Here is a 24,914-nt window from a genome sequence, read left to right on the forward strand (position 1 = left end):
TGATAATAAATATGTCCAAATGTTGTTGGACGTGTTGTTCGTTTCACACAAAGTGCATTAACGTAGAGTACGAGCGCAATCACAAAATTTCCCAAAGTTTTATTTTTCTATGGGTAACTGGCAGTTTTTAAGGTTTCATAAGGTTAAAAGTAACATGAAATTTTATTCTCAAAAAACAAGCAAAAAAAAAAAGAATCAACTGAAATTTGGTTGATTATTTTTTTCATACAAGAAATGGCTGCAAAAAGATCACGTGAAGAGCAAAAGGGTAAACGACGTGATTCAAACTTCAAAACTTTATTACACACATATCTACAGCTCCCACTGATTGCTTAATTTAATCCATCAGTCCACAAGAGAAATAGTGATTTCTGGCATCGTGTGAGACTTGTTTGACACTTCTGTTTGATAAAAGCTATCAGGTGTTTTTACATAAAAGTGTAAACTCATTTACACAAAGTGAAATTGCATGTGTGGCATCAAAAAGTGCAGTCACTGAAAAGTGAAAAAAGAAATGCCACCAACAGGTATGCAATTACTAAATGAAGCAAAAATATATTTTTTGAAAACTTAAAAAGATATTTAGTTTATTTTGTGAATGTTTAGTTTTTACCTGAAAGCCATACTTTAGCATCCATTTTATTAGTAGTTGATAAAAGTTTGCATGTAGTCATTTGACTAAATGAGGGGAAAGAGGAAGTAATGAAGAAAAAACAATAATTTGTTCAATATTACTTTTTATTAAAAGGATAACTTTTAAACAACAGAAGTTTGTATTTTACTTTTTTCTAAACTCATCAATTTACAGGCTCATTTTTCTATGTCATTTATGAAAGATTTGGATCCGGGTTCTGGTGATATTGTTTTCTAGTAATTATTTTTTTTTTTTTTTTTTTTTTTCAGATCTTGAGCCTGAGACGAGATCAGAAACTATCTTTCTTTGTTTGATTAAGCCCTTTCCCTCAGTCCTCTGTGGGTTTATGACCTGGTTCGGATCAATATATGTGGAGAAGTGCCACCGCCGATATTACATCTGAAAAAGGCACACAGAGCTAATGGACTCTTTATTCTATTTAGAGAAAAAAGATGGAAGAGGAAGATGATGGGATATTTATTTCAGATTAGAGAGATGGAGAGACACAGGTCAATAATAACTCAACTCTCTTAGTGCTTGCACACTTTGCTCACCATTTAATATCCTGTCAACGTTCTCGTTTCTCCCATCTCCATTCTGCTGCCTCTGTGTCCCTTCAGTTTCGTGACAGACCTTCCCTTCATCATTTCTGAGAAAAATTGTATTACTTGAAACTGCTGCCCACCCACTTTTATCCCTTCACTCTGTGCCTCATCTCCCTCCCTTCAACTCACTTTCTCCCATTTCCTCTCAGCAAATAAGGTGAATCACAGGCTTTGCCTATTTTCTCTTCTATACTCTCCACTTTCCTCACAAGTCATGCTGCGGTGAATACAGATGTGAGCTGGGGAGGAGAAAAAAACCTAATAAAAGAAAAAAAATCCCGGCACATTTTAGTTTGAGACATGTTTGTGTAAAAAAGAAAAAAGAGACGATATTCCATCATAGTACATTCCATTTAATAAATCACTTGTGGAATATAATATTCTGTGTCATCATAGTATAAAAATCAAAGACATAATAACTCTAAAACTTGGCCAGAAGAGATTTTTATATTTATGTGTGTTGACATTGTAACAACCGATCTTCTCATTCCTCCCCTTCACACGCTACGCTCAGCTAAGTCTTCGAGCCAATTTAAGGACAGGAATTTAGCTAAATGGTATTAGCCAACCCAGACCTTGAAGAAGACTGTTCAATAGTCCCTCACGGCAACGCTTCATTGCTATTGGCTTTAAAATCAATATCAGACTAAGATTCGATTCTAATTGGTTCCCAATGACTGCAGAGGCACACATTTGAGTCAACGTGGACATCATGTGACTTAAAAGTTCAACTATTTGGACACAGCAATGCATTAACAGGGAGTATTTATGTGTACTTATATACAAAAAAAATATACTTACAGTGAACGTGAAAAGGCAAAAACAAATGCTAATTCATACAAATGTGTGCTCCTTCTTAATTTCTTAAGTAAGCTCACCGTCCAACGATTTCTCATGCTGAAAGCATGGTTTCTATTTAGAAATGGTCATTATACATGTGTGTGCAGGTGTGTTTCCTGATAATGTGCACTGGTTGATACTGAAAGCATTAATATTTCAGTGATGAGGTGGAACGAAGTGGCTACTTTACTGAACTGCAATAACAGACTCACTCATCCATTAAAATACAAAGACACTGCCATTGACGTAAAGACACACAAACGCTTGTGCACGCACACACACAGCCTGAGAGGAATCATAGCTACTATTAAAAATTGATTAGCTGTCATAGTATCGTTTCCCCCCGCAAGGTCAAGACGCAACCCGTGATTGTGCAGGTTTGCCGGTTTCTCAGATAAAAGACAGAAAAAAGCTCCCCACAGTTATTTACCGTCAGTCAGACGCGAAGAAGAACAGTTAAGGTGGAGATAAATAAGAATGAAGGAAAGATAAGGCACATACGCCCTTTAGATAAGAGAGATTAGTCGTAGAAGGAAAAATGAGGCACGAGAAGGCTAACAGAGGGCTCCTCCTCTTGTACTGTGTATTATTGCTCTTCAGAAAAGATGTGAATCAGACATGAAAATGCAAAAAAAACTGACAACTTCAAGAAGAATGCGTAAGCCCCGAGGCTGGGCAGTGGCGCGCTCATCCGAAAGACTCTGAGGCACAGCGGGGCTTTGAGGACTAAAGAAAAGCTGGAAGCTGAGATTGCAGATACATTAACATTGAAGCATCACCTGTAGTGAAAGAAAATAATACGTGTTCTATATCACACTCGTAATTAATCTGTGCTGTGACCTTCTTTCTCAATTAGTCTACAAAGGATATCTTTGATCTGTTTCCTGTAAGTTTAACAATTTTAGTTTAAAAGCACTGTGGCTTTTAGAGTCCCTCACTGCATATCTGTGCATCTCCAGCGAAGCTTCCTGAGCGGTAATACATCGTTGTTTAATTTTCTTCACTGATTCGCATCTCCTCCCCTGCAGTCTGAGGTCTGAATGGAAGACTCCCAGCTGGCTGATTTGATTAAAGTGAGACGGAGCTTATCGACAATATGTAGGAGAAGGAGTAACGGAGGGCCTTTTCAGGTACAAACACCACTGTGACAGATCCACAGATGGATTCTGTATTGAGAGCGGACGGAGCTCTCCTGCTCCTCCTCTGGCAGCAAACGCACGCAAGCAAGTAAACACAAAAGCAGCACATCTGACCTGTACAGGTTGATTTCCTCCTTAAATGTAATGTATCAATCTGTTTTCTAGCAAATGAACATCAGGGAAAACATTAACCCCCATCACAGTCTCAGGCGATGCCTGCGTATCCAGCAGGATGTATTATGCACACTTTCACAGGGGGCTTTGAGGCTTCCTTGACAGATTTCCTGCCACATGGTAATCCTATGAATTTGAGGATGCAAGCAATCTTGTGTGTTTGTGTGTGTGCAAGTGTGTGCAAATTCCACCAAAGCAGGCAATTGAACCCCCACTACGAGTGGCATTTTTACTGTAGATATGTCGCCACAAGACATGAACATGTGACGGTTTTATTGGATCTTAGCAAGTTTATATAAATTTTAAAACAAGAGGATGATTTAAAAATCCCACTGAGCATCTTTTGATATTTGAAGAGTTCTAAGTAGTTTTTTCCAATCATTTTATTTAGCCAAAATATATATATTTTTTAAATGTTACTTTAAAGGACATGGTTTCTGCAGAGCGGTATGACTTTGTTAGAAATTGACTTTAAATTGTGAGAAGAACTGTTGGTGTAGAGTAAGCTCACTCAAATTTCCCATCATCCATCTCTTTACACTTTCTTCCGGTAGTTTACAGCCCCTTACAACCCTAATCTAACATTAACAATAATGGCAATATTGGAGTCAAGCATCCGTGCAGTTTTGAACCAGATGGCATCTCAGATGAGGAAGACAAAGACATACATGGACATACTAGTTGTCTTGAAGTGAATGCATCAGAATGGAGTGGAGCAGGGAGCTTGTGGCCCCTACATTACAAATACGATGTTTTTCCATTTGCATCTTTTCCCTCTCCTCCTGATTTACAACAATTTGAATAAAGAAATACTCAGAAATTCAATTTTAATCTTAATTAATTTATATATGTTTACCATCATGAGAAAAATACTTAAAAGAACAAGCTTAAAAACACAGTTTTCATTGGAGGAGGAAAAGTGAACCACACTTGTTTCCTAGCTGGATGAATTTGTGAGAAATAGGCCAATAAACCAGGAGACTGTTAGGTGACTGTGACCACTGAACCTGGGGCAAAACAGCAAACATAAGTGTGGCCAAAACACTGTCAACAGCTTTTGCTATCAACTTGTTCCTCAGAGCTATTTTCCATCGTTTTTCTGCACATTTTTGCAGTGGAATCAAGTCTGGTCGCTCTACTGTTCTAGTTTCTTTATTTAAAACAAATGTCAGCAAGAAAAATAAAGTGTAGAGACAGAATGGAGGAAAGGAGGAGAAATGCTGTGCACTTGTTTTATGATGTGTATTACAATAAGTATGGAGCCACTCTCTGTATGCCAGTAAATATGAGCTTGAATCTGTCTCCATGACAACTGAGGGGACATCTGTCATCTCCATATGGAAATACCGAGACAGAGACTCAAAGGAGGGGAAAAAAAGTGATAGAAACATGAAAGAAACAGGTGAAGCGTGATATTATTGCATGTACACAAAGATGAAATAGGCAAACCTTTGAACACACATTTAAACAAAAGAGAAAGTTTCTGGCTGTGTGTAAATATATAGTTTACAAGAAATTTTGATCACTTTTGTGCCAAAAGTCTTTAACCTGATTTTTTTTCCAGCTATGAAAAAAAATGAATCCCTTATGTTTTGTAGATGCTAAATTTAGATAATTTTGAAGCTAGCTAAAGTGGTTTGTCGCATATTTGCGACATCAGGCATTAAGGGGTTAAACTCTGATGTTGCAAAAAAAAAAAGGGTGGGGGGGGGGGGGGGATTGTTGTTTAAGTAAAGAAATGTGTCATGGCTCCAGCATTTGAAATTAAATTTAGGTGTACCAGACACTTTAATCACAAAACATTTTCATGTTTTTTTCCAACTGGGGGCAATGTAGGGTTTGATATCTTGCCCTAGACTCAATGGCTGTTAAACCTGGGATTTAAACCACCACCCAATTACTTGTAAATCACCAGCTTAACCCACTGAACCACAGCCTTCTTAAATTAATATATCACAGTGGGTGTTTTAGGCATTTGGAGCTTTTATCACATCAATATTGATGATGATAGTGATTTTTGTTGTCGTCATAATCATCTCAGCACATGTTATTCTCAATGCTTTTTTATTATTCATTATTTACTGTTGAATTCATCCAGGATTAATTTTCTAACAAAAGGTTTTGCTACATTTCATTACAAATGAACTAAATCCGTAAAAAAAATAGCTTTCCGTCTCCTCTGGTATTCAGAGTGATTTAGATGTCTCATGATGATTGAATGGAAGAGTGACCTTGTAGCCAAATACCTGTGTAATGTGACACATAACATAATATGTAGAATACACACATGCACACGCGTGAGGACACATTTCTGTGTGTGTGCGGTGGTGCACTTGTCTGGCTTTCTCCATCGTACTCATTTTTTCTGGCATTAAGGACACCCACACACTCAGTCAGTCAGTGAGTCTGTCACTCAATCGGTGGAGGAGGGGACAATAAAAACTAATTACATGGACGATCAATATTGCACACACTTGAGAGGAAGGTGTGCTCAGGCCTTCGCTGCATCCCCAACGCACGCCAGTGAGTGTGTGTGCTTCAGCAGCCGCCAGCAACAGTGACAGATGACTTTTGTCAGCCTGAGATGTGTTACCGTGGTTACCATTAAGTTACATTTTGGCTTGGTACAGCAGGGGAGACAGGCGTGCCAGCACACACGAGCCAATAGACCTGCTTAGATAAACTGGTGAAGGTCATGATATATTACTGCAGCTCGATATTTCAGCACATTCCAGCACTCGGAGGAATTTACTGATGTTCATCCTAAAGAGCAAATCACTTTAAACAGTGGCACCAGAATGAATGTTACGAGAGGAGATGATTTTTGTCAAAATGAACAAGGACACAGAAACATTTGTAAAGTGCACCCTGGAATGGGAAAAAAACAGAACTCCAGGTATTTCAGATACATCTTTACCTACTGAAATGAATCATGTTTTTGAATAAAATTCCAGTTCAAGCCCGAAACCTTGTTTTCATTCTACAAACGTAAACTTTGTTTTTCCAAATAAAAACCTTCTGCTTTCCAATAGGAAATATGCAAACATACTTCTAGGATTTTCCTCCAAAAATGACATGCTTGACTTTTCTGTATGCGTGCAAAATGTGGATAAAGTTTTCAAACTATTCCTAAAATTCTAAAATACTGACACATTTAAAAGATCTGCTGCTTTAGATCAAAATTTTATGAAAACTCTCAAAAGACATCAATGCACGCAAACATATTTCTTTAATACACTATGACAGAGTGAATGACTTTTTACTACCATCTGGTAAAGCTTCAATAAGAATGTAAAACTGTCTGCAAACCTCCTGACCGTGCATGGTCAGTACACACCAAAGACCAAGCAGTAGCTTTCAATCTTTCAGATCTACTCTGGAACCTTTGAGCCTTTACTTCTCTCAAAAAGGTTTTAGTTTAGTGGCTTTCTTTGTCCATCCGGCATAAACTGCTCCTTTGTTTTCTACCCACAGATTGTGAGTAATGCTGCGTTCAAAAGACTCAAAGGCTGGAGAAAGTTTTAGCTTGTGCTTCTATTCAAAGAACAAATCTTCAAAGTCGTTAGGAAGTTTGCTTTGACTATTGTGAGAAGTTTTTTTTCTAAATTTTTTCCTTTTAGGTAAAAATGCCATTATTATACTGACAAAATGTTATTGGTACAATCCCAGAACCATGAATTGACTTAAAACAAAAGCTTAAGTCATAAAGTCACAGTAGAACCTACTGGTTAAAACATTAGATTATTCCTGGAAAAGGTGTAAATAACAGCATTTTCAAAATTTAAATCATTCTGAGCCTAAATTTTTTATTCTGAACACATGTTGCTTTACATGGTCTCCATGGCAAATATTTCTTTATTTTCTGTTTAATTATGCCAGATGAAAACAATACAGTAATTTACCTTTAGCTGGATTCCTTTTTACTACACACGTTACTAGACTATAGTACACAGAGTTGGGTTAAAAAGTGTTTAATCGTGTGTGTTTTTCTGTTTAAAACAATATTGAATGAATGACAACTGTGTTTTTTTTATGTGTTCTTATAGCATTTTCTCATGATAAAGAACATATATAAAGAAAATTTAGATAAAAACTGTATTTCTGGATATTTTTTTATTCAAAAGGTGGTGAATCAGGAGCGAATCAAATATGCAGTTTAAAAAAAGTTGTGGTTTATATGAAAATACAATCAGGAGGCTACAAGCTCCCTGCTCCGCTCCATTCTGATGCATCTACTTGGAGACAAATAGATCCATGTATGTCTTCACTTTCCTCATCTGAGCTGCTATCTGGCTCAAACTGAACAGCTGGGTAGCTTCAATATTGCTCAACATTTTGTACACAGGTAATGTTAAGTTGGGGGTTGTGAGGGGCTGTAAGCTAGCGGGAGAGAGTGTAAACAGATGGCTGATGGGAAATGAAGGCAGGCTTAATCTGTACAAACAGTCCCGCCTGTAACTCAGAGGTGAATTTCTAATTTACTCTTGCTGCTCTGCAGAAAATAAGTTCTAGAAAATGACATGGATTTTGGCATAATAATTAAAAGACCACTGGGAACAATTTTAGAATAGATCAAAAGATGATTGGAAAAAGACTTGAAAACATTTACTGGATTTTTCCAGTAATTTTTTTATGCAAAACTGCAACCAAAAAGTTTGAGCGTTACCTTTCCAAGCCCAGGTGTGTCCTTGATTTTGTTGGCTGCACGCAGAAGGCATGGTGGAGCTGGGGGAGGGGCCAGCAGCAAAGCCGAGCTGAAATTTGTGGGGAACAGCGCAGGGTCACACGGTGGGGGAGACGCTGTGACTGGAGCTATGACCGCCGTCGTCTTCTGCTTCTTCTTTTTTGATGCCAAGCTCAATTTTTGAGCAGCTCTGAGAGAGAAAGAGGAAAAGGAAAACATTATTTGAAATAACCAAAATAAAACAATTCCTTCCAGGATGTGTTTATGTCGTATATGGGTCTATATTCTTATGCTGCTAATCTGATACAGTTCACATTCTGTAAAATGTATTGGTGAAATAATAATGACATTGTTAATTGGTGTTACATGGATTCTCAAACAGAGAAGTCCTAACAATTGTTCTGCCTCTCCTGGAGGGTGTTTCAGTTTGGCCACTAGGTGGCGAACGCTCTATAGCATTACACCTTAATCCAGAAGAAGAAGAAAGTACAAATTGTTACAGGTACTTTAACAAATTAAAAGGTTATTATAGTAAAGAGACAAATTATATCAACATTTTTTGTTCTTTTTTTTTTTTTGCTTAAGTAGAAAAGTCAAGCATGTCATAAGTCAGCAAGACATTTTTAACAATAAAGGACCCCTGGCAATTATTTATTCTGTCACTTTGCTGTGTCATTGATTCTGTCTCGGTCTGTGTAAGGGTGGAACACACTGCTGGGTAGAAATAATTAAAAAAAAAGAGTATAAGAGTTAAATGTGTGGGTAGATTTACTAATGATTTTCTGTGTCACTGCATTTGAGAAGTCGCCACTTGAACTAATTAAATTCCCGGTAGCTATATGAACAATTTGTAAAAAATAAACCACCCTTAACCAAGCCTGCCCAGAGGTTTTTTTGTTATTGCTCTGATTTTCTCAATATTTTTCAGATTATTCTTAAAACATCAAAAGAAATTAGAGAAAGAGGAGCCATGCTCTTTGTGGATGAGCCATATTCTCACACCATTGACTTTCAATTAACAGTGGAAGAAATGAGAGTGAGAGAAAGAGAAAAAAATAAATAAAAGACAGCAGTTGGAAAAGGGCTGGAAGAAAGATAGACACAGAATCAGTGACCCGTGGAATGATGAAGCATTTCACCATTTGACTGGCTCTCCCTGGAGATTTGTGTGTGACTTTGTATGCTTTTGACCAAATGTTGCACAATAACAGGAGCACTCCTGCCCAAGCACACCGTTAACTAGCTTTTCACTGTCTGCAAGATAAGCTTACACAGACATAATGAGATCTAATGGAGAAACAAATGTTTTTATTTTACTGGAGCAGGACTCAAACAAGATTATTAACACAAGGTTCAAGAAAAACAATGTCCAAGAGGTTTGTTTTATTCTTCTACATTAGTAAACTATTAACTGTATTTTACATTTAGTTTTTACTGCAACTAAAAAAGGTTGCTGTAACTGGTGCAGTGCTGCTGATGGTTGCAGGTTAAGCCATGACAATGATGGATTCCTCGGATGCTACTTTGCTGCTGGGGATTCTAGCTTTATAACATGCACTTTTTTTCCTTTTTCCCAGAAGATACTAAGCACTGCTCTATTCTTACATCCATTTATCCTTTTTTTAAATACATTTTTTGCACTGGAAACCTTTTATACCATTTGATTGTTGGAATAATGTGTTGTTTGCTACAAAAGAAGCATTCATGTTTGTGATTCCTCCATTACAGTTATACTGTCTGTCCTACAGCTAAATCAGCATCATTTTCAAACACACAACTCCTAAAATAGAAATTTAAGGTCAATTGGAGCTTGGTTAAGTGGATCTATTCCACTTTGACCCTAAAGTGAACTGTTCTTGCGTTTATCAATAAGCTCTATGTATCAGCTTCTGGTCATTACATTCCTCCCCCATCCTTGTCCTTAATGGTTTATTTTATCTCTCCGTCTCCCTCTCAGCTACCACAAAGCCTTTCTCCTCTCACTGCGTTACAGAACTGAGAGGTTAATGACTGCCTTTGTTCCTACAGCCATCAGACTGTACAACTCCTCAGTCACTCCCCGCCTGCTGCACAGGGACTGCCCTGTACGCTCCAGTTTCCTTATTTTAGGATATTTTAATAATACAATGAATTTAGCATCTGTTGTTAGCAGTTGAATGTCCCTCTTTGGGATCAATAAAGTTTCATTTGTATTGTATTCCACTCTAGTCTTCGTTTCATCCTTCCTCCATCCTTCTCTGTTTTTAATTGTTATTCTCTCAGCTTTCCAGTCTTCCACCCACCCAGCCCACCATCCATCCAGCCTTCCTTAGATATATCGATCCGTCAGTCGGAACTGCCTCTCCTCCCATCCGCCACTTCAATTGTCTTTCTCTTGTTAAAAAGCGTCACAGGTCACAAAAAAACCCATCTGGTAACAAGATGCTCTCTTCCTCTCTCACAACTGCAAACACTTTTGACTGAAATGCACACACGGCTGATTTATGGCTGATGCCTTTAGACAGGGTTGTTGGTTCAGTAGTTAATTACTTTCTGTTTAGTGGACCATCAGCAGGGAGGGACAGAGAGTGATGGTGGATGTTAGTGTGAATTGTTTAGGGTTAGTGAGCTGGTCCTGGCACAGACAGCTGACTGGCTTTAATGACATTATCTACTGACATGTACATGAAGTCAACAAATGGCACATCTTGAATCAGATCAATATGTGTTGATGAACACTGTTTTTCTTCAGACTGATTTACAAAATTGACACGATAGATCCACAAATTTACCATATTTCACGTAAATATTTTTACTGCAGTATCGTTCATTCTGAATAGTAAAAGTATGTTTGTTAGCTGTCTCAAAGTCCCACTCATATAATCTTTTGATGTATTTTAAGCATTCCCAGTGGTCTTTTATTTATGAGTATGACATCTTTGGCCAGAATCCAAAAACCTGTGTCATTTTCTAGGATATAGTTTCTGTAGAGCGGCAGTATTTTATTAGACATTCACCTCTGAGTTGTGGGTGGGACTGTTGGTGAAGTGTAAGTCCTCCCCTATTTTCCATCGTCCATCTGTTTACATTCTCTCCTGCTAGCTTACAGCCCCTTACAACCTAATATCACCGGTGAGCAATATTGAAACTATCCATTTGTACAAATTCCAGCTCGGGCGAGGAAAACAAAAACATCAATTGATCTATTGTTTCGCATTGAAGCAGAAAAGGTAGCTTGTGGCCTGTCAATTACGCCCCAAATCCAATCTTTTTCCAACTGCATTTTTTGTCTCCATCTTATTTACAACGACTTGAATAAAGAAATACTCAGAAATGCTATTTTAATCATAATTTTCATTATATATGAGAAAAATGCCATAAGAACATGTTAAAAACACCAAAAACATGGTTTTCATTGGAGTGGGACTTTAAATTAGTTATAAATTAAACTAAAATTAGTCCCCATCTTAGTATGCATGAACACATAAACATTTACTGTGATCAGCCAATTAAAATGTTAAGTTTCCTGCCTCTGTTCCACTGCTGAATCATCAATCCACCATTATAATGGGTGGCTGATTAGAAAAAGAAAACCTATCGCTATAGAAATGAAGGCAGCACAAAGTAAGCAGGCAGAAATGAAGTAGCCATACCCCCACTGTCCCTGCCTACCTCCATTCAAAATAGCAACTCCTTTCCAAATCACCAATTCACTCGAGCCCCTCTCATTTACTCGGCTACCTTCTGCACCACACACATGCTCTCACACAGCCAGTCAAATCCCCAAAGATTCAATCCTTGGAGCACGTTGTTAAAAAAATTCCTTCACTGATAGAAATTCCCTCCCCCCTCAAGGGAGCAAGAGCATGCACACATGACGGCAAGTCTCTATCCCGCAGTCCCCAGAGGGCCGCCGCAGCACGGCGGAGATGCAGTGCTGCTCTGCTAGTGTGACACGTTCCCAGGAAAGATCGGTCCTAATGAAAGATATTAGTCAGATGTGCATTAGCGGAGGTAAAGGAAAGGTCAGGACGGAAATGGAAAGATTGTTGTAGAAAGAGGCGAGAGAACAATAGGTGATGTGTGGAAGCAAAGAGCAAAAGAGAAAGCAATTACTGTGAATGAAAACAGGAGGGCAGCATGGAGGGTGACGTGAAAACGAGACAAGGAGGATGGGAGGAAGACAAAGATTAGGTGAGAGGGTGAGTGGTGGACTCAGGGATTTTGTTGTTTGGAAACCCTGAGTGAATGAGGACAGTGATGAGAATGTCTGCATGCAGCCCACGTTTGAGAGTGAAGACCTGAAGGCAGCAATAGGATTTACCTGCCCTGCACGGCTGCTTCAACTAACCACAGACACAGACTGTGACAGAGTATAGGCTTTCTCTGCCAATTAAACTGACTCATACAAAGACTATAGACTGCTGGTGCATTTTAAAGTGTTGAATACTCAGACAGCAGACATGCTGACTCTTACACAACACTCGTCTGCACACAAAGAAATGGAAACAGACTGTGGCACAGAGGATGCAAGCATTCCAGGTTCCCTCATTTGTAAAATTCACACGTATAAATTGACCTAAAGCACATGGGTGTGTGTTATTAATGTGTTAGCAATGCATGCTTTAGATACTAGTACGAAAAGCTCAGGAGATTGTGTGTGTGTTTACAAGTAAAGTACACCTACATACACACCATGTGACACATTTAACCCACAGTGTTCACACTGGACAAGCAGGGAGGGGCTTCTTCTTTTTTTTACTGTTTACTAGTGAATGTCCACCACTTAATGATGGAAGCCACTTGGTGCAAAATGTCGAAGTGGTGCAAATCTTCCTCCAGGCTTTTTCTTTCACAGTTGTCTCCCGATATATGAAATACCTGGCGTCAAATAATGAAAGCATGTGGTGCCCCCATCTTGAAAGTCTGATTGATAGATACTCCCGAGCCACTTTCATTAGAAGAGGTGTGGACTTTGGAAAAGTTGAATCATGATTGGGACAGTAGTTGCCCTGAAAACGTGATTCAGTCTGACTGGGACCAATCACTGTTGACTGGCTCCAAATGGCAGCACCTGTATTGCCAAAAAATGGCAACTGAATTGGCTTCATTTTGCAGGAGCCATTTTCTATTGGTAACCTTACAGCCTCTCTGTCCAGTTCTTTATAAACAGTCAATGGTTTCCACTGACTTTTCATTGGAAGTGATTGCTTCAACTTGAACTCCCGTTGCTGAGGCCAGTGTGAACATTAAGGAGGGATATTTGAAAGACAAACAACCTAATGTCTGCAACAGTGATGCACACCTCATCTCACTGATCGATTACAGACATGCTGCGTTATCTTCTGCTGAAGAGAAAGAGGTTTAAAAATGATCCTTTTAAAAGCTAAAGGATAATTTAAGACGTGATTTAAAGCAGCTCATTAGATTCAGCTTCTCAGCAGTTTTTCATACACTGTGACACACAAACACTGAGGTGTAGTCCATGAATAATGCATTCATTTATTTGAAATTTGTCATGTTTTGTCATCAATTATGTAGCCACATTACCAGTTTCTTATTTATGTTGTGCTGATCCTAGCTCATGGAGAATGTATTAAACTTGAAAGTAAATCTATAAACCAAACAGCAGGATATGGATAAGTAATGACTTCCTCATTATTATCTCTCTTAAAGTCCCACTCCAACTATTTTTTGATCTATTGTAAAATAATGTTCCCAGTGGTCTTTTAATCGAGATTATGTCGTTTTTAGCCGAAAATTAAAAAAAACTGTTGTTTTTTAGGACATAGTTTCTGCCGAGCAGCAGGAGCTCATTAGAAATTCAGTTCTGGTTTGTGGGCGGGACTATTGCCGTGGAAGTTAGCCACGCTAATTTCCCAGTACTCTTTTGTTTACACTCTCCCGCTGGCTTATAGCATCTCACAATACATGCTAACATTAGCCTTGCAAAAAAAAAAAAAAAAACCGATGTATATCAGAGCTTTTTTTTCCTAGTGGATGCTTCAGAATTAAAGCAGAGAAGGGAGACTTTGGCCCGCCCATGGCAGCTTTTTCAAACTGCAGGTTTTTATCTGCTCCTGATTCATCCCGATTTGAATAAAGAAATACTCTGAAACACATTTTTTTATCTTAAATTATTATATACATGGCCTCCATTATGATAAAAATGCTACAAGAACATGTTAAAGACACCAACAACACAATTCCCATTGGAGTGGATCTTTAAAATGCTAGTTTACGATAGCAGAGTCTTAAAAAGTCAGAAATATAAAGATTATAATTTTAAGTTCGATTAACAAGATGATTGACTAAAAATTTTGATTGCATCTGCCAGAAGGTCATGTTTTGAGTGGCTTTTAACCCCTTTAAGTCAGAGGTGACTTAAACGAAAAATATCTTACCTGGCAAAGAAGGAGGCAGCAGCTGAGGTGGCAGAGGGTGCTGGGACATTGACGACTGGAGTGTTCGATGGAGAGTTTGTGCGTGAGGATGAGTTTGTGTGTGCGGGAGAGTTGAAGCGGTTGATAGGAGCTTCAGTCAGTCCTTCTCTTGAAGCTTCTGAGGTAATCTGTTGGATGTGAAGGGAGACAAACACAAATCATCAAAAATAGGTCCAACTACAGCTAAATCCACCTGCTAAATAACAAAAAATGCAAGAAATTAACAGTTTAAAAAGCACATATATTTTATTTTTGCTGTTGTGAAGTTTGACTTTTTTGCCAACCTCCCACAATCAGTTGAGAAACTACAACATGTGGGACTTTTTGTCTCCTTAAAACTACACAAAAGATTTAAAAAAAGTTAAATCACGAAAAGACAAAGACAAAAGCTGGATAATCCTCTAAGTGTTCAAAAATATAAAACATTTGACTACAGCATTTTACTGTTCCTTCCATCTTGGGATTCAGTACAGCAGTGAAAGCAGCTGATGTTTTATTTTATGCACGTACTGTATTCACACAAGTTTAACGAGTACTCTTCAATCTGCTGTAATTTATGGCCAGAATCTTTCAACATTAATGCAGAGATGATATTGGTTATGATGAACCCCGAGACCAGAGAACTTCACACGTCCTTCACGTAATAGAGAAACTGACAGTTGAAGGTCAGGCGTTCTTTCTGAACTCTTGACAGATGTAACATAGATTGCTGCACGATTCTTATCCCATAATGATAGAGGAATGAATCATTTATATGAGCTGCAATACAGGGAACATTCAAGGCTGAAGAAAATTACTGAGGGAAGCTCAAATTTTCAGATACTTAATATTATGTTTAGATTGTCGACTGCAAAAATGTTTTCCAGACAGATTTTTTTAATAATATAATTTCTAAAATATACAATTAACCCTTTAACACCAGAGCTCCAGTGTTCATGTTCTTTAACATACTGTAACTTTTCAACACGATCGATGTAATTCAAGAAGTGTTGAAAAGTTACAGTATGCTAAAAAATACGTGTTCAAGCTTCATCGACGACGCCTCAGGTGTTAAAGCAGGGGGGCCAAACTCAATCGCACAGGGGGCCAACGCCCAAAACACAGCGTTGGTCATGGGTCGATAAGGATAAACATTTATTAAACACACTGAAACACAATTTTTTTACATTTAAAAAATGTAACCTTTTAGCATAACTCAATATTCTGGTCTCCATTAAAATATATTTTGTCAAAATTATCCAAGCTACAAATAATCGGGTCATTAAATTAAATAAAATGATCTGGATAATTACCAGCTGGGCCAGATTTGGCCGACAGGCCTTGACTTTGACACGTTTGTTAAAGAGTTAAACGTTTTAAAAATTTGCTTTTAAAAGTTGCTTCAAAACCTGCTGGAATCAATTAATCTAATTAACGCTACAGTCATAAATACAACCACCACCGTGCGATGGTGAGGCATTGGCCAAATCTTCAAGATTTCATACCTTTTTTGATTAATCGTTGTCATGGTCATGAACGTATAGACGGCAGCAGTCAGGCCGCCATCTGGAGACATTTACAGTAGATATCGCCCAGTCAGAGCTGCTACTGGTCGGCAGGTGATCCACCCTTTAACCGCCAAACTATCGCCCAATTTTATAATTGCATCATAAACACTTGTTACTGGACTCCCACCATGTGACCTCGAAATGTGCCCAGACGGCCACTGACTGATATCAACTTTTAGAGAAAAATCGTCCGGTTGCCAAAAATTTTATACTTTTTCTTAAAACCTATGCAACCAACGCAAGGCATGTAAAAATGCGACTGCCGCCTGCCGAATATGCTGAAAAATCTCAATTTAAGTGGGATGTGTGACCATAGTCTAAAGTCACTTGAAGTAAAAAATCCGTCATTCAAAGACTGAATGTATCTGCCACCTTGGAAAGAGCCATAATGGATAAGGTAAGGGTGGTATATTACCATAAAATGACATTATGCACTATAATATTCTTATATCATTTTAGATCGCTCATTTCATAGCAAGCGAAACGGTGTAATGTGACGTCTATATGCTGATCTTATAAATGCAAACTCGTGCAAAAATTGTAGGCTTGTATTGAATGTGGCAGTAGTATCGTCACTGGCCTTTCTGTTCAGGCATGTGAAAGAACGCCCAAAAACCTGTGCATGTACACACACATACACTGGGATATTAAAAGTGTGAAACCTAGGGTTTAAATGTGCCTTTGTAATGTATGCTCTTTCAGCCCCAGCAGAGCTGCTTGCATTTAAGTGTGTGCATGTCTGTTCAACAAGCTACACATGGATTTCTGATTATAGCTCTTCATGTCGTATCTACTGTCAGAGAGTAGAATCCCTTAAGTTATAACCACGTGCTCTGATAGCAGACAATATCCTTTATGAGGATTAACGTACTCCTAGTTTGTTGTGTATTTCTGTGAATGTCTTTGTGTCTGCACTTCCCTGCACCCTCACACATCGGTGTGTAAATCACCTCTGGTCCATGCATATTTACTACTGATGGCTCTGGGGTCCGAGCAGGCCGTCCAATGCCTTGATAAATTGCCTACAGTAAATGAGATGCCTCTATAGTTTATACACCACACTCCTTTGTGCATTCACACCATGCTCCAACCCGGTTTACTTCCCCTGCATTATTAAAGGAACATATGGAATAATGAAACCGCAACGCAAGAGAAAAATCTCTGCATTTTACCATGTTGCTCATAAAACCTGACAAATAAAAAAGTACTTGTGTTGCATGTAAGTAGAGGCTCCACAAAAGATGATCCTGCCTTTTGTTTGGCATGGAAATACAGGTTACATTTACATTGCTACTAATGTGTACACTGTAATGGGTTTTTGCAATTAAAACATTTAAAATGTTTGAAAATGCATCTTCAAGCTCATTCTAATAAAAGGTGGACCTGCAAAAACAGAGCTCATGCAATTCTCTGAGTAAGGTCAGCGACTCAAACCAGGCAGAGTTTTCTGTAAACGTATAATTAAGCAGAGTAGTGCCTCGAGCCAAATTCAGAAATATCAGGAAGAAGGAATAACAAGTCGGCAATGGCAGTGTTAATAATGATGGTGCAGTGGTGTAGGTTCCTCTTAGGCCTCTGAGTTTTCCCCGGGGACTCTGGTTTTCCTTCTGCAGTCCAAAAACACACTCATTAGCATTCGTATTCACCAGCCCAACCTGCAAAAAACTTCAAGCAGCGAAAGGCTCCCTTCTCTGTCTCCTCATGTCACTGGCGGCTGAGAAAATACAACCGGATTTAAAGGAATTGCACATGGCAGCCACTGACAGCTGTAATTTTAAACAATATATGCGTTCAAAAGAGGAAATAACCTTGCAGTGAGAAAGGAAGCCTCTTTACGTTATTTGTTACAGTAAATAAAACAAATTAAGCAATATTTAAACAGAGCTGTGTTTGTTTAAAAGCAGGTCATTGTTAATTAAGTTGTTTTATTGCGTCTAATGGAGTTAGACTGTTTTATGTGCCTGGGTGCAAACACTTGTGTTCCAATTCCAAGCAGTAGGAAATTATTCTTTAAGTATTTGAGCTTCGCACACTAGAAACTGAGAGACTCAATGTTACATCCATGTCTAAAGCTCAGTTCACAGTCAAATGTTTGTCCCTTTAACTGAATCTTGGCATCAGGTGGGATCAGCAAAGCCAAATATAGCTAAAAAAGAAAGTCATTTACAGAAAAGCTCATCAATAGGTTGATTGGTGGTTTAGTTCTTTATTCAAATCTTTGTAAATGATTGGAAAATGAAAGAAGGTCCCGCCCACATTTAGGGGTGAACTACTGTAGCTCTGCAGAAACTACATCCTAGAGAACGTCAATTTCTTCTTTATTGTTTTGAGTAAAAACAGCACAATCATAATGAAAAGCCCACTGGGAACGCTTTTAAATTAGATCAAAAGATGATTGCATTGGGACTTTCATTTACTGTAAGTGATGATTTTAAAATAGCATCAACGTGAGCATGAAGCATTGCTTTTCCTGTCGTAATAACCCTTTTTAGTTCATAGCAGCCTCTACATTTTTTTCAGCCTCCCTCATGGCCTCGCTTAAATTTAAACCAATGAGGATTGCATTATGCATAGCATCATCCTATAGAGCTTAGCAGCCAGCAGCTGCCTAAAGTTCCTTCATCTGAGTGGCTTAGTGGGAAAGTGTCTGCTCTGGATCACTTCCATGGTCAGGTCATACTAAAGAGTCCAAAAATAGGGCACAATGCCTCCCCGCTTGGCACTCAGCATCAAGAGTTGAACTGCGGGGTTAAATCACCAAATGGTTCTTGAGTGTGGCCATGACTGCTGCTCGCCACCCCCTCAGGGGATGAGTGACATACAGAAAACAAAGTTTGCACACTCAGCTATGTGAGAGCTAGAGGCACGTTCAAGTTTGCATGTACTTAAACCAACTATCTTTACATTTTATTATGAGAAAGGGTGTTTGCACAGAGGTAACTAAACAGACAATGCTGTGTAAATGGAGTGCAATCATGTCCTCAAAGCAAGCTTATTTCTTTTTGTCCTCTGTTGTGGCAGTTTTTATCTTTTGAGCTGATCTAAATAGAACATTGTTCTTCACAGGGCATGATCTGGTCCTTTCAATAATATCTCAGTTGGGTTAGTCACACAGAGACAAAACCAAGATATGATGAAAATTTGATTTCTTAGTTTTTTTTCTGCAATCTCTGATAGAATAAGTGACAAATATTACAATGTTTTAACTGGAACAATTTACAGAATAGGTGACTGATCAATACATGTTTTGCCCTACTATGAATTCAGTATTTCTACACATAGGTTCTCAAAAGATTTTACTTCATGTATTTATTTGCTCATTCAAAGCCTACAAATTTACACCCTGGAATTGGGGGGCTGTTCTCCCAAAAAGACCCACTCCAATTTTGATATATTGTAAAAACATTTCCAGTGTTTTTTAAAATGTTATTATGATTATTAAGTTTTTAGGCATTATCATAATGAGGACCTATAATAGGACATCATTTCTGCAGAGCGGCAGGAGTTTATCAGAAATTGGCCTATGAGTTGTGGGCAGGACTTTTAGCGTGGAGTGAGCCTTCCTTCTTTTTCCATTACCTTTTGTTTAAACTCTCTCCCGCTAGCTTACAACCCCTCTCAATCCCAACCTAAAGCCTCATTTCCACTAAGAAGTACACTACTGTCCGGTCTGGTAAGAAGTGGTACGGTTCAGTCCAGTAAATTCTGGTGAGAGTTTCTACTCAGTTAGTCCTCGCTCCCACTGAGCAGTTTGTTTTCACGGTACATGCATGGCGTAGACTGCTAGCATGTCATTGCGTTATTGAAGTGCGACGACAAGAAAAGCAACAACAATGGAGGTCATCCAGCAGATCATCTTTTTCTTGCTTTACTTTTTGTACATTGTGTATAACAGGAATTTAATTTTGTTTGAAAGAAGATTTTGGCCGGCTAAGAAGAATTCCGCAGTAAAAACAGAAACGCTAGCTTAGCGCTATATTGGTGCTTTCTAATGTTGTCATCACTTTCTGCCAATCAACGGGTCAACTGTGCCTCCGCTCCAACCGTCCCATTCTATTTTTTTTTTTAACCTACAATGAATGGGGTACTGTTTAATGGGTCAATTTTACAATGGACGCGCTCAAAATACCGTACTGGAACACTCCGGCATTTATTTGTTTTTCGTATGCTCCTGATTCACAACATTTTGAATAAATAAAAACTCAGAAATGCAGTTTATTCTTGATTTCTTCATGATTTCTTCCTCCATCAGAAGAAAAATGATTCGAGAACATGTTAAAACCCCCATAACCCAATTTTTATAACCAACTAGAGAGAACATAGAGTTCAATGTCACTGACATGTTACTGGAGGAGCCAAGAATCAAACCACCAGCTGGCACTACTCTACCTCCTGAGCGTCAGCTTTTAAGTTGTTAAGTTAATTTTTTTTCATGTGTTGTACATAGTGATGTGAGGCAAAGACATGCAAAGACAGAAATCCCCCCAAATTCTTTCCTTGAGTGCACAAAGCCTGGACTGCCGTCCCCACAGTTTATAATAAATTAGGTTATATTACGCTGGATGAAAATTTAATGATCCCCACCAGGGATGTGAGGTTATAGCAGCACAAAAACACATAGATAAATGTGAAGCTGACTAAAGATTTTTTTCATATATAGTCCTGAAAAGCTGCACATCAACAACAACACAACCACTGATCATTCTTAAGAAAAATACACCCTTTATTGCATCTGCTAGAGAGAAGAGCATCAATGAATTTAAATGGATTTTCTTCCTTTAAGATCACTTCTTTTTCATTTCGCTCTGGAATAAAAGAGGAAAATAGGCTTGTTTGTCTTCATTACAACGCAAATGTCATTTCAATAGAATTCATCCATGTCATCTGCGTCTTCCCTGGTCCGGACAAAGAGGTTAAAAATAACCTGTGTGCTCCTGTCTCTTTATATCAGGACACAATCCAAACACCCTCAGCAGAGGCAGATTTTTTTATTTTTTTGTCAGATAAAAATGGGAGAGAAAAAATAAAAAGGAAAAAAGGTGTCTGAGGAGAAAAAAACAAGAGGACAGAATGGTTTCTGAAAACTACACAACATGCGCAAGAGTAAAATCTTTTGAGGAGGCAAAGAGGAGAATAAGATGTATGATTCAGAGAAGGAGAGGGATGTCTGATTCTTCATATCAGCACATATAAAACACTGTGTAATTGTATTACAAACAGCCTGTGGGCAACATATATTAAAATCCTTGAAAATGACAAAGGCCTGAAAGAACATAGCCATAGAAATAATGAGAGCAGCTTTATTTACGTTCACATTGAACTACAAATGACCCTATGGAACAGCAAGAAAGGCTTTCCCATGACCACAAAAAAACATACACAATATGAGGCCTGCACTACACATCCGTACTCTTGCTGTGGTCTCATTTAGGCTTTCATTATGAGGGTTAAGGACTTTTGCTCAAGGGCAGCACCGAGATGGTAATGAAGGGATGGAAGTTGGTTTTGCTCTTGCTGGATTTGTCCTCAGAATATTTGCTTTTCTTACATATAGTTTCCATGTGTTGCCTATAAGCCAAAATGGAGGTCAGTCATTGTGAAAAAGGACCATTTTTGGCAGGTGATTCGCATGTCAATGGTTTATGTGACTTCATGCCCTCTTCCTCTGAGTCAGATCAACTAACAACCAGAAACGCAAAAGGGATCAACTAACCCAAGATGATAAAGAAGAGCTTATCTGACCGATGTTTACATCACATTCAAAGCCAGAAGGATAATCGCTTCAAGATAAACCTGTTACCAGTTAGCTCCTTAAAAAGCCAAGAAAACGGTGGCAGAATTTTACTTTCAAAATAAACAGTTATGGATAAAATATATATATAATTATTTCAAAATAAAATAAAATAAACCAAAGTTATTTTCTGATTAAGCGGGATTTCATAGTTAAAATAAAAAAAAAATCCACCCCATTAATTTACGGACTTATTTAAAATTAACTGTCCTTTAATTGTTGTTCTCTCCTCCATTGTGATATTTTTTTTGGAAGTTTGTCACTAAATCTACTTACAATCATCAGCCAAGTAAGACAAAAAACCTGGGATGTTGGATCATGTTGCCGTACGTGCAGCAAGATGAAATGAAGATTTCTAATGAAATTAAATTATTTGAAAAGAAAAGAAAAGCAATAGTTTTCCCTATCTTGATAATCCCCTCTTTGCATGATGAGAAAGAGAATTAATCTGTAGAAACGTCTCACAATTAAGACTCATTAGAGAATTTCCAGTCACAACTTTTTTCCTATCTCCCCTGTAAGCTTTTTTCTCTATTTCGTTCAAGTTTGTCTTCATTGATACACCCCTACTTCTTATTATTTAAATCACTTCTTCAAGATAACCTGGATCCAGCCAAGGGTTAATCCTTTATGATCCTACTACTTTCAAACTCAAAATGGAAACAAAAAGCAGATTTATTTAGTTCTAAGCAGAGATATGGGCAAATACTTGAGAATGCAAATGCATCCCATTTAGACATGGTTACATACACACACACAGACCTATAAACCCAATTTGAATAGAAACACTCTTTCATGTATGTTAATGCACATCACAAAACACATTTAGGTCTACTGGCATTTTTCTCACTGTCATTTAATCGTGGATAATCCATAAAGCTGTCATATCATAAAAAGTAGCATTAAATGAAAAACAAACCTCAGGGAAAAATGTTAGTAAACAAATAATAGTAGAACAACCATCTGTGTCACATATATATATATTCATGAAAACTCCACTTGAAGCTTGAACAAATCCCAATTCACCTGTTGGCCCTACCTTTTCTGTCCTTAATTTCCCATTTTGCTCTACTTTTCAAGGGCAAAGAATGGAGCTAAAGCAGAAGGAATGAAATGTCAGAATCAGGGCAGCTATGACTTCTGGAATTTCTCTGTTTCCCACTCTGAAGCAAATATATTGTAGGCATGAGAGGATTGTGTAGATAGTTTTTTTTCCAGGTACATTTCTTGGTTTTGTTCATGTTCCATTTTCAGTTGTTTCCCTGTCTGTCACTCAAGGTTCAAGCTAACTATCCACAGCTGTTTTCAGTTATGTTAATTGTCCTCAGCGTATATTAGTGTTTAGTTTTCAGTTTCTCCTTGTCAGGTCATGTGGTTTTTCAACCTCTTTTCCTCCCCCAGTTCTTGGGTTTTGGTCATGTTTTAGTTTGTTTATAATGTTTATGTTTCCACCATCGATCCTGGTCTCCTACATATGACCGGTAGGTCCATACAACACCAGTTACTGAGAGCAATGACTCCTAAAGGAAACGTGCTCACAGGCCTGTAACGATTAATCAATTTCTATTCCTTCAATCCAATCAAATTGATCTGTTTGAGGCAGAACCAAATCAAATCAACTAATTAAAAAAATGCTTCAAAATGAGATCATCAATATTAGCATTTGGATTGAGACAAATTGGTTTATTCAACTATAACATAAAAACGACGGTGCTTAACACATGTGATGGTAGCAAAACTGATCAATTCATCTTTACAGTTGGTCAGTAAAAATCAAATCGTTGTTTAAATGAATCGTTACACACCTAGAGCTCACACTTCAGTTTACAGGGTTCAAAAGGGTAAACATGCCAGACTGGAATCGAAACTACTAATAAAGATTTTTTTATGTTTTTTGTTTTTTTAAGAAAGGAACATTTTTGTCAATGTTTGTTGTAATATAGCCCAATTTTATCACTTTTTTAAAAAGGCGGTGTCCTTCCTCTTCCCTGCATCTGAGCTGTCATTCTACAGCTCTTTAATGGCTTTGCTGGCTGTGTTCCATCAACTAACAGACGTGATTAACTTTTTTTATCACTTTATGATACAGTCCAGGGTTAAGTGATGGCATGTCTAGACATCAATGTGACAACCATGAGGCTCAAGAAGTGTTTTTAAATTGACTTAATACGAATTGATGGGTGGCATAATTTTACCTGCCCTCCATATCTTGTATATCAATCAATCAAATTAACTCAATTAGACATTAAATTCAAACTATAAAGGTGTATCCAATTCAGATGGTGTGTTTTAATTAAAATCAGATTATGTTCTAAAAAGAGACTTTACAGAGTGGAAATGAACAGCTGAAATTGTGACAAAAATAAGAGAATCGAGCAGATGGAAGGAAAAGCGTGGGGGACCAAAAAAAAGGAAGCACACGAGGGTGTCTGACAGTCCCGGGAGTTTTAATTATCACTGTGTGAATTATTAGATTTGTGCTGTACTGAACCCATGTTAGAAAACAGACAGACCTTTAAATATTTCTTCATCACTGAGTCCACTCTTCATCACAGATGATTATTTCCTCAAACCATTATCCTACATTTTATGTTCCAAAACCTTTAGGGTTCACCAACACAACAATTCATGAATCATCTGTCCTTCATGAACCTCTTTGGGTGGGCCTTTTTCCTTAGCAACTCCAACCTCAGCATCCTTTTGTCCCTCTTCTAAGTATGTCCAAATCATCTTAATCTGGCTTCCTTTTATCTCCATGACATCTAACATTAGCTGTCCCACTGATGGATTAACTCCTGATCCTATCCATCCTCGTCACTCCCAAAGAGAACCTCAATATCTTCATATTGGGCTCGTTGTTTTCTCAGAGCCACTTTCTCTAAATCACCAACAAGGCTGCTCACCATATTTTTCTACACCTTTCCTTTCATACTTGCTGACACAAAATCCTTTTGGCGATATATTGCAGGGCTCTTGACTAAATTTTTGCACTGGTTGCACTGGTGCGCTTAACTTTTTTTTGTAGGTGCACCAGCACAAAAGTTTGGTACATTCACTATCTCGACCACATTGTCTCCA

General features: G+C 38.1%; 1 protein-coding gene across 1 annotated transcript in view; it reads right to left on the reverse strand.

The window, feature by feature from the left end:
- kif26ba (kinesin family member 26Ba) overlaps positions 1 to 24,914 on the reverse strand; it is a 91,457-nt gene that overhangs the window by 31,352 nt on the left and 35,191 nt on the right. Inside the window, exons 4-5 of the mRNA XM_024295416.2 lie at positions 14,460 to 14,626; positions 8,059 to 8,266 (exon numbers count right to left, since the gene is read on the reverse strand). Of these exons, the coding sequence (XP_024151184.1) occupies positions 8,059 to 8,266; positions 14,460 to 14,626 (375 nt within the window). The remainder of the gene's footprint in view (positions 1 to 8,058; positions 8,267 to 14,459; positions 14,627 to 24,914) is intronic.

Source organism: Oryzias melastigma, linkage group LG3 (genome assembly GCF_002922805.2).
Source record: "Oryzias melastigma strain HK-1 linkage group LG3, ASM292280v2, whole genome shotgun sequence".
Taxonomy (NCBI): Eukaryota; Metazoa; Chordata; class Actinopteri; order Beloniformes; family Adrianichthyidae; genus Oryzias; species Oryzias melastigma.